At 38.2% G+C, this 11,539-nt stretch overlaps 1 protein-coding gene across 3 annotated transcripts in view; it reads right to left on the bottom strand.

The window, feature by feature from the left end:
• Window positions 1-5,081: 5,081 nt before the first annotated feature.
• CDKL5 (cyclin dependent kinase like 5) overlaps window positions 5,082-11,539 on the bottom strand; it is a 123,641-nt gene continuing 117,183 nt past the window's right edge. For all 3 annotated transcript variants that reach the window (XM_054974705.1, XM_054974706.1, XM_054974707.1), the window contains one exon: window positions 5,082-6,975. In XM_054974705.1, the coding sequence (XP_054830680.1) occupies window positions 6,592-6,975 (384 nt within the window). In that variant the 3' untranslated portion in view covers window positions 5,082-6,591. The remainder of the gene's footprint in view (window positions 6,976-11,539) is intronic.

The following is an 11,539-nucleotide window of genomic DNA, read 5'->3' as shown; positions in this document are numbered from 1 at the left end:
TTTCCAGTAACACAGGTAGAAAAATGTGTGTTACAGTTTGAAGAACTTCAAAGCCACCCTGCTAAAGCTGATTCAGTTAATTTACACATTTTGCAATTGTTATAAGCACATGTATCAGATGATCCTATCTATAGAATTTCCATACATTTTAGAAAGGATCCTTATATTTAAATAGTACTTATCAAGTGATACAGAATAATTATGTCCTGTGAACTGAATTTTGTTACTGAAATAAAATTCAGCAGGACTATAAAAGGTATCATTTCTTTTCTTGGATGAGCTAGCAAAATAAGTTAAAAATATCCTGAGCAAGTCTAACAATGGCTGTCTCTGAGCAGGAGAGCACATAAGGGGAATCAATAAGGCCTAGAACTCCTTGATAATCTTCTCTGAAGTGAAGAAGGCAATGTAATATTTTAAAGCTATATGAAAATAGATGTAAAGCAAAAAGGAGAGTCAGCGGTGCCACGATGTGTGTGTGCTGAGGGTGTACTGGCTTACAGTTGTTACAGTTCACTGGAAGCACTTTCCAAAATTTGACAGACTTTCCTTTATTCACAGGTTTGCAGTTATTGGGCTGTTAGTTCATAAATGGAACCAAAAGAGGAAGTGGAAAGTCCCTATGCATTATTTTCCTAGGAAAATAAAGCAAAATGCTTATATTGAATTTTGTGCAGTATGTTATACAAGAATGCTGTACAAGCAACAAGAGAGAACATCAGCTGTATGCCGCACTGGCAATGGCTTTAATTTCAAAAAGACTAATGTGGATCAAGTGGCTTCAATGCTTCATAATCATTTCTTTTAAAAATGAAATAGGATTCGGCTAACATTTATATTAGACACTTAGAACCAGGGTAGGAATTAGGAAACCATACCAGCCACTTTCCAGGTTCCAGCAAGCTGTTACATACAGCAATTGTAATAAAACTGAGGAATTCTTCTTGTAAAAGATTCCGTTGACAAATACAGGCAATATTGTTTACAGGGGACTTTGATTATACTATTAAAATGTTGACTGGGTTGTATGTGTGTACGCACACCTGCTCATGCATCTGTTGGGGATACTTTTGCAATGTTTTCAAAACAAGTATAAAGCAATAAGCCTGCAAACATAGACTAATTAGGTACTGCAAAATAAGAACTGACTACATTAACTGCTCAAGACACTCATGTTGTGCTAAAATTATTTGAAAATCAGCTAGATTATATCCTAGACAATAAAAATGGCTTTTGTCCTAATCTGCTACAAATTCTGGTATGCTGGGCTGAACTAGACATTATGGAATCCATGGGTCTGATTCATGGACACCAACACCATTTTAGAGAACAATTTATCCATTTAAAAATGCCATGAGGACCAAATCCTGATCTGGCCTACTGCAGCACCAGAGGATCGTTTCCTGCACATGCTTATTAAAGTGCTGAATCTACACCCCCCACCCCAGCCACAGGTTGGATCCGTAGATGCCATAACATCTAGTTTGTCCCCAAGTCTGTCAATATTACAGGAGATGGAATTTGGAGAAGAAAGGCACCAGATCCAATAGACTTCTTTAAAAGTTGGCCGTTTTCACATGCCTGTAACCTCTGGAAAATCGCACAAAACTCATGGCACAACACCGTCTTCATAGCACAACTTCCTGTTCAATGGCGTGATTTCTGATATCATTGTGCCATTAAATAGGAAATAGCGCTATGAAGACTGTTCTGCTGCGAGTTTTGCGTGATTTTCCAGAGGCGTTTATAGGCATATGAAAATGGCTGTTAAATGGGCGATGAAAAATGTTTCTTCAAAACTACTGTGCCGCTCTTTCCTTGCTACATACACAAACTTACTTAGACTATGGCTGCAATCCTAAACACACTAGGAAGCAAATCCCACTGATCTCAATGAAATTTACTTCTATGTATACACATTTATGATTGCACTTTTGTACAATAAACATTTTGGTGCAGTGAACTCAGGTATATCTTTGGGGGTACATGCTGCTTATTCACAAAACCTGATTTAATCGAATTATTTCTAGGAATAAGGGGAAAAAACACTACGGGCATGCAATCATCAGATTGAACATATACACGTTGAACATGTTTTAGAAAACTGACTGAATTTTATAATTCTATCATAGCATCAGTAACACACACCACAACTGACACTCAAATAGAATTGTGATATATGGACACCTGTGCTGTGCCAATTAGATATTTGTTTACCATTGAGTGATTCCGCACACGTTGGATAATGCACTTCCAATCCTCTTTATAGATCATTTGGAACGGATTTTTTTGTGCGCAGAACAAAAAATCCACCTCAAATGATTGATAAAGTGCATTGAAAGTGCATTATGCAACGTGTGCAGAATCAGCAATTGTAAAAAAAACCCTGGAAGCTAATGGATCTTCTGATTTTTGGTACTCCTTCTGTGTTGTATTTATAGTATTTTAAAAAAACACAGAACAGTATTCGGTTTTAGCTGAACTATCATATAGTGTAAACAAAGTTGAAATTATTTAAGGCAACTGGAAACACTGAGTGACCACTATGGTTGTATAGTGTTTATATATTCAACTAGATCCTCAAATAAAAAGATTATCTACAGAAAACCCAAATGAATTACTGAAGTTCCAACAAGTTACTGAAGTTCCAACCTTTATGCCTCTTCTAGGACATAACTTACCTTGATTTTATGAAAAGCCAATAAAAAAACAGAAGAAAAATATTGATCAAAACATTTTCTATAGATTAGTAAGCGTATAAATTGGGAAAATTTGAGATATACGAAAATAGAAAAAAGTTAAATACCTGAAAATTTTAAACTCAGGTTTTGCAATTAAGTAGCAAAGCTGTAGGGGAAGTGTCTGTAACAGAAGAATGTCAATTCCAAGGAACAGGAAGCAGCAGTCACCCCCCGCCCAGCTACGAGATCTTGGATGTTGCTTGAAATATAGAGCTAATAAATCAGCTCAAGGAAATGGGAGAAAGAAGAGCTCTGTAGGGAAAAAATATTTTCTGAGAAATCTATTAAAACTTCACGTTTCCATTTTCACTATCACAGCTGTGCCTATAGTTCTCAGAAACATGTTCTATTTTCAAGAAGTTATTTAGTCAAGCATGCATGCACGCCGTGAGAATTTGTGTACTTTTCAATTTTTAATGAATCTTAAGAAAATTTTTCAGAAGTGCAAAGCCACTTGCACCAATAAAAGTGCTGCTGATGCAACTGGCAGGAGGGGTAATTTCATCTGCATTCTCTTTCTCAGTGCTGCTGCAGTACACACTTTGGTATTCACAAGTGACTTCTGAGGGAAGCAGGAAAATCCATTTCAACCAGCATCTTCTACTATATAGAACCCTGCTCATGAATTTTTCTATCACAGATAATTTTAATCATATTAATGATAATAAATTATATATTTGGATATAAAAGGTGCTCATGGAAGGACTCAAGAGTGGAAAGGTACCTTCAGATTCAACCCTATGATTTGGATACAATCCATCAAGAGATTTATTTTTCCATTTATAAAAAAAATCTAAAATCTCTCGGTAAAATACATGCTGTTTTAGTGATACATAACCTTAACATATTCTTTTATATGATCAATATAATTAGAAAAGCAAAAATAACTAAGGTTAGCTGCTCTCTCCTTGGCAAAGCTGAGTACAGTAGATTACTTCTCTAATCTCAATGAAGAGAAATGCTCAAGAGGTTTTTCTTTTCTAATACTGCTAGCAAATCTCCATTAGCCTAATAAGATTTTTTGGGGACACTTTAGTACATTTACAAGACTAATAATGTTACAAAATTGGCTATATAAACCAAACTAAGTGTGAAGCTGCTGCTCACAACGCTTTAGATTTTTTTTCTATCAATAGACTAAGACCAACATACACTCAAGCATAATGTGCAGCTCAGATTTAACTAAATAGAAATATTTACAAAAATTAGGAAAGCGTGCTTTCTTGTAACTTGGATCTCACAAAAAAAATCACACATTTTTGGTTTTACACCATCAAATGACAATTACTTTAAACTTTTGAAAATACAATTAGTGATCGCTCCAACGTCAACAGCTGAATGCTGAAAATTTCCAATCATGCAAAGTACCAGCTAGGTAAGAAGTATTACTCATTTACAGAAAAACAGAGCCAACTAAAAAGCTACATCTTGTGACATTCATATAGCATTGCCAAGAATCCTAATATTGGAGCCAAGAATCATTGTGGAAATATAGGAGATTATTGGGTTGGATACTAGCTTTTTCATTCACTCGTACCCAACTCCTGTTCTTACTACATTTCCCATCATGACCCCCAGTATAGACCTTTTTTGGTGGTTGTTTCTGGGTCAGCAGAAAATGTAGTTGAGTGCAACCTTATCTAATAGATCAATTAATATATCCTATGACTGAAACATAGTCCTCCAGATACTACAAAGCCTCTCTATGCTCTGATTTCCTTACTATGCTTCCCATAGATAATGTATCTGCTCACTATTTTATGTATTGCTCCAGTACCTAATTTCTCAAACATACACATGCATAATTCTTGCAGTGGAAGAAATTGGGTTCTGGTTTGTATCCTGTAGGATAATTAAAAAAAAATTAATTTATTACATCTGTAACTTTAGTGTATTATAGATCTCCGCTTACATTGCTACCAATACATAATGTGTTGCTTTCATAGTTGCTATATCCCCACTCCATGTGTGCTACTAAATGGTTTAGTACTACTACCACCAGCTTTCTCCAGGTTCATTTTTGAGGAGAAAACAGAAGAGTGCTAGGAAAACATCACAGGTTGAGACTAAATTATATATCCAAGAACTGTGCAAGTTTAATGAGTTAAAATGTATTGTTCTGACACCCCATGACTCTTCATTTATACTGGAGTTATAATGGAGCAAATTACATTTTTTCAATCGTCTGTTTCCTGAGTTATAGTAAACTGTAAGCAAAAGGACTATTAGGCCTTACCTATACTAAATTATAAAATCATCTTTCATAAAATAATTATTCAAATATATTATTATTTAGGAGAGATAAAAAACATCCAGCACTCTAAAGACAGTGAAGTTTTAATGTCCACAGAAATAATCTTATTAGAGGCCTAGAAGAAGTTATGCTTCAGAAGAAAACTGTTCTTTCCAACATTCAAATATCAATGTTACAAGTTTTATTACATCCTGGAAACAAATGAAAGTGCCACAGCCTCTCATACATTTAAATACAATATTTTACTTTCTGGTTAGTACAATTTCAAACAAAGTGCAAAGAATGTACATAGGCCTAAAATCTTATACCATGATTTACAGTGCTGCATCACGCCACATTTGACTCGCCACTTGCAACTCATGCTGTGGCTCTTTGGTCTTCACCCCATGTATGGAGTGGAAAAGCACCTGCTTTAACTCCTCCTTACCAGTCAGTTTTCCTGTATGGAAGATTGCAAGCAATATCAGGATTCTACCATCTTAAAGCATATGCTTTTGTCCCATAAACAACAGTGGGGAAAGCTAAGCGCCCATTTATGGAAAAATATTCCATGTTTTACAGTTTCATCGCTTGATATATTTAAGCCGTTACCTCCAGAAAAAAGGCCTATAAAAAGTTTGCAAATTTAGTATTTTGTTTGTTACCAATCAGTGCAACCCTATGCTGCGGTACTCCACTCTAAGCCCATTGATTTCAATAGGTTTAGATTGGAGTACCTCAGCATAGGATTGCACTGAATTTCACTGCATTGAGTAGTAGCTGAGCAAAATTCATATTGTTATAGTCGTGCTTCGATTCACATTCAGTTCCCTTTTATTACAAGTATAATACTGCACTTTATATCACAAATGTATAAAAATATGGCAGATAGCATCATAACAATACTTTTCTTTTGAGTATATTTTAAAAAAGACAATTATTTACCACTTTATATATGTATTCATATATGTTTGTGTGTATGTATATAATAAAATATTCCTAATGCAATATATGTTAGTTTAGTTTTTATAGAAACTATTGTAGCTGTTGCACTGCATCACAATGTTTTAAACAGTTCAAAATAACTTTACATTGTAACGTAAGATATGATTATAACAATATGATAGTAGGTCATAAATAAATATTACAAATCCTATCAAATATGGAAGTTTAAAAAACAAATAAAAGACATACAACTGAACTTTAAACCCATATTAGGGATACAAGTGTATCACAGAAACCCCACTTAAAAAATTTAAATTTAGGCAGCAAGAATTTTTCTAAGGGCATACGTCTAAAGACATTTCTTTTAACCCCCAAAAGTGCCTATACAGTTTTCAGACAGAGCTGTGCACTAAGCTGGAATGTAAATTTAGAGAAAAGGGCAATAAGTTCATTCTCCCTGAAGTGCACATTCTATTGTCATGAGATTAGATGAATGGCAATTAATAAAGTTCATTTCACTGTATAATCTGTATCAATGTGGTACTGAAAAGTAGCTTGATGTATTCAATATTGCACATCTTTTATAAAGCAGGTCTTTCAAGTCACTAACACGATCAACAGTACCACTATACCCCTTGATAAATCCCTGCAATAGCGTTTCTAAGAGTATTATTACAAGGCAGTCTCTTTTAGATCATTCAGATTTGGCATTCGAGATCGGTTTGTTCGGTTATACGTATGTCCATTCTGCCCACTCTTAGAAGGCATTTGATCAGGGTACGAAGACCCATCATTGGCACTCCTGTTCACTGGAGAAACATGCCAGCTTGATTCCATCTGGCCAGGGATCTGGAGTGTTGTTCTGCCTTTTGACTGGGACTCTTGCCGTATGTTGCTGCTGGTGGAACCCTGACCTACAGGGTGAATCCGTACTTCAGAAAATGATGTTTTAGCTGGCTGACTTGGTAAAGGCTGGAATCGGGGTTCAGATGGAATTGAATGATTTGATGATGAGGAAAGGTGCAAAAGCTTGCGAAGAGATTTTAAAGGCTGGCTCTGAAACACAAAGAATGACCAAATGAACGAGCAATTCCTTTACAATTATTGAACAATGTTATTAAAAAAAAAATTTTTTTAAATCCCCTCTCTGGTTTGTGCTTAACTACACAAATAACCTAACTTCTTTATCATACTCTGGAAGTTTAAAACACACACAAAAATTTGGCTTTTGACCATCTTTAAACAAAATGCTTTGCTTCCTCTCTCCAAAATTACCCAATTTTGATGTAAAGAACATCCATTTTCCTTAAGTTATTTATTTGGTTATTAAAATATTTATATCCTGCCTGTCCTTTCTGACTTAAAGTGGCTTACAATTCTAAAAACGATAAACATACAAGATATAGTAAAAGCCTATGTATGCTCCTCCAGATGAAACGTTTCATTTGTTAGGCCCTGGAGAACTTTCAAGAACAATTCAAACCTGTACAAAAGAAACAGGCTCCACTTGAACCAAAGGGGAGCCATGCTGGTGGCACTTAATATCAAAAATGGCAGCCAGCAGGAACTGGGGAGCCTCTAGTTTGGGACAATTCATCCAAAGGGCGTGATGCAGTAAACGCTCAGGGTGATACTGATGGTAGTGGGAATGCGAATAAGGTAATAAAGGAAGGTTGTGTGAACAGATCAAAAGAGGAGGAGGGTTGTTTGAGCAGACCAAAGGGCCAATCGAGGTGAGAATCCTCAGAGAGGGAAACAACATATGCTAGTATTATAATATATGCTAATGTTATAAGACTCTGAGCCAAGAAAAGGGAGCAGAAACGCTTGGTGCTAAACAGTAATATTCATCTAGTTGGTGCTTCAGAAACTCAGTAGAACAGCAAAAAAAATTCAACCGAGTACAGTTATCCATGGATATAAATGCTATAGACAGTACCGGGAGGTGTGTATTAGGGGTAGTATTGCTTTGTTTATCATATAAGTTAAAAAAACATAAGGGAAATATATTCTCCTATGGAATCATTATGGGTGGAGAAACCAGGCCATAATAGTTACTTAGGAGGGTATTATTGCTTGCCTGATCAAAACCTTGAAGCTGATTTCAAGAGAGGGAGGCAACTAAAGTGGAAAATGTTGTAATATTGGGTGACTTCAACTACCCCTCACAACAAATGAATGCTGGAGTCATGCTAAAGAAATGAGGTTTCTAAACATGGAAAATGACTTGCATCTGTGCAGTTGGTCATGAATCTAATTAGTAGTACTGATCCTGGACTTGATTCTGAGTGGGGTTCAAGAAAGTCCTGGCGTGAGATAGTTATTGTTGCACTGAGTGAGAACCGTGACCAAAATGGAAAGTTACCCTTAAAATTCTAAATGATTACATTTGATTTCAAAAGAGTGACTATTACAAAAATAAGCAGACTGTGAGAAAGAAGTTGAATGGGAAAATGAAAAGAGACAAATCCTTCTAAGCTTCTTGCAAGGTATTTAAAACCACAGTAATTGAGGCCCCAAATAGAATGCATAGCGCAGATTAGGAAAGACCAAGGCTAAAAAGATGTCTGTGTGGTTAATGACCAAGTCAAAAAGCCATAAAAGGAAAAAAGATTTCATTTAAAAGTTGGAAGGTTTGCCTGAATGAAGTGAGCAGAAAAGGAGCACAGGTTCTGGCAAAAATATATAAGTTGACAATTAAACAAAAAGAGAATTTGAGGAGAGGATTGCTAAAAATATCATGACAAACAATAAGCATTTTTTCAAATATATAAGGAAACTAGCCAGGGAGGTGTTGATTATTAGGAAATGGTCTGATACAAAATGGCCAATATTGTAACGTCCCATCTATGTTGTGGCTTCATTTGGAATACTATATACAGCTCTGGTCACTGTAATGTCAAATAAGCTATTACACAGCTGGAAAAATACAGAAGAGGGAAAGAAAGATAATTAAAGGGTTAGAGCACCTTCTCCATGAGAAAAGACTAAAGAATTGGGGGGGGTGTCAATTCATAAAAAAAGAGGGCTAAGGGGGGACGTGATAATGATGTATGGAGTTAGGAAAGTAGATAGCAGTTTCTCTCCCATAATACTAGAACTTGAGGAACCCAATGAAGTTGATGGGCAACAGATTCAGGACAGATAAAATAACGTTTTATGTTTTTACTCAACAAGTAATTAAATTGTGAAATTCACTGCTAGTGAACGTGGTGATGAGCATAGCTAGTTTTAAAAGAGGATTAGACTGATTCAAGGATAGGCTCCATAGCAGCTACTAGCGATGCCAACCCAGGAACCTCTACATTCAGAAGCAGTAAACCTTTGAATTCCAGTGTTAAGAAGTAACATCAGGAAAAGGCCTTGGCCTCTGTGGCCTGTTTGCCGTATCTCCACTGAAACAGGAAGCTGGGGTAGATGAAACAATGGTCTGATTCAGCAAGACTCTTCTTAAAAACTTTTAATATGATGTGCGCACACATACACACGCGAAAGCTGGTTCTACATGGGGAATCACTATTAGAAATGAATGTTATAGGCAACCTTAAGCAGGGGGACTAGAAGGTAGCAACCACAAGACTGTAGTTAGTACAGGGGAATGTGGATAAAGACTGTCCTTCAGATATATGGGTACTAGGGCCATGAAAAGCTTTAAAGGTTATAACTTGCACCTTGAATTGAACTCTGAAATAAATTGGAATCTAGCTCCTGTTAGTAACCGAGCTGCTATGTTCTGAACCTGTTGTAATTTCTGGGTGGTCTTCAAGGGCAGCCAAATATGGAGTGTGTTATAGTAGTCCAGCGGCTCCAGCCACAAAATTACAAAAGCATAGATTTGCATGGCCAAGGCAGCCAAGTGTAAGAAATGAGAGAGTCGGCAAACCAAACGTAACTGACAGAAGGCCATCCCACCAACCTAGTTTTCATGGACTAGGCCACGAATAGCCCCAAACTCTTAACCTGCTTTACGAATCTAAGTCCACTCCATCCAAAATTAGTGGATCCTCTTCCTGACCAACATTCTCTCCATCTTGTTCAGCTTTAGCTTGTTCTGCCTTAGCCACTGGGTCACAGCCTCAAAACATTCATTCTGAGTCAAGACAGATTTACCTGGAAGCTTAGATAATAAAATACAGAGCTGACTGTCATCTGTGTACTGATAACATCCAACCACCAAGACTCTGGACAGTCAAAGTCAGCAGCCTCATGTAAAATATTGAAGAGTATAGGTCACAAAATGGAACTCTAAGGCACTCCTCAAGATAGATCCCAACCTACTGATTCTGTTCTTCCAATTAAAACTCTTTGCAACCAATCAGACAAAAAAGATTGAAAGAACTGATGAGCTACTTTAGTGAGAGCATTGGACTAGGATCTGAGAGGTCCAGGTTTGAACCCCCAATTTTCTATGGAGGCCTGCTGGGTGACCTGGGGCCAATCACACACTCTTGGCCTAACTTACTTCAAAGGGTTGTTGTGAGGATAAAATACAGGGACAATATAAGCTGCTTTGGGTCCCCCCATTGGGGAGAAAGGTGGAGTAAAAAGTGAAGCACATAAATATTCCAACTGATGAATGATGATGGAGTGGTCAACTGTATGAAAGGTTGCTGACAGATTTAACAACATCAACAAGGATGACTATCCTCAAAGTGAAGATAATCCACCAGTGAAGATAATCTAAAAATATCTCAATTCTGATCCTAGGCCTGAAACCAGATTGGAATAGGTCAAGGGCAGATATATCATCCAGGTATCCCTGGAGCTGCTCTGCCACTACATGCTCTAGTACCTATCTGTCAAATGACAAACTGCAAAAAGGCTTCTAACTGACCATGGATGAGGTGGTTAATTAAGGTTATTTATTTTCCTCCAAAAATTATGGAAGAACCTCCTCTGTCATTAAGTCTTTAACAACTGTAACAACAAATACTGTTTTCCAGTATGATCTTAGATGGCAGGTGGTAGCTTTCACACATGCCCAGCAACCCTGTCAGCATCTATCAGCAAGATCAGTCTGAATCTGTCCATAGAAAAAAGGACCAGCAGGTGCTTCTCACCCATCAACTTGCCCTCCAAGTCAGAATGGATGAGAGATATTTTATCAGCAAAGAACCTCACAGAAACATGGCTTGGGACCAGGATATGCAAAGGATGGCCTCCACCCATATTGTCCAGCCTATCAGTTAAGATCTTCTTCTTCATAGGTGAGGAGCAGGGCCGGTGCCAGAGGTTTTGGCGCCCGCGGCGGCGTGTGCGCGCGGGCGCGCCACGGACTGCGTGATGACGTCATTGCAGACGTCATCACGCGCCGCAGGGGGGCTGGGCGGCGTGTGGAGGACCGCCGAGCGCAGAAGCTGCGAGCTGCTGCTGGAGAGGCGCGCGGAGGCTGCTCCGTACGCCGCCCCAGCAGCAGCTCACGGCTTCTACGCCCAGCTGGGGCGGAGGAGTGCACAGCAGAGCTGGGGTGGCTGGCTGCAGCAGTAGCTGCAGCCAGCCAGCCAGCCCCGTGCTGCCGCCGCCACATGCCCCAGCCGAGCGCAGAAGCTGTGAGCCGGGGCTGGGGCGGCGCACGGAGGCTGCTCCGTGCGCCACCCCAGCAGCAGCTCACGGCTTCTGC

This window comes from Eublepharis macularius, chromosome 3, assembly GCF_028583425.1.
Source record: "Eublepharis macularius isolate TG4126 chromosome 3, MPM_Emac_v1.0, whole genome shotgun sequence".
Taxonomy (NCBI): Eukaryota; Metazoa; Chordata; class Lepidosauria; order Squamata; family Eublepharidae; genus Eublepharis; species Eublepharis macularius.
This window is presented reverse-complemented; position numbering and strand designations above follow the sequence as displayed.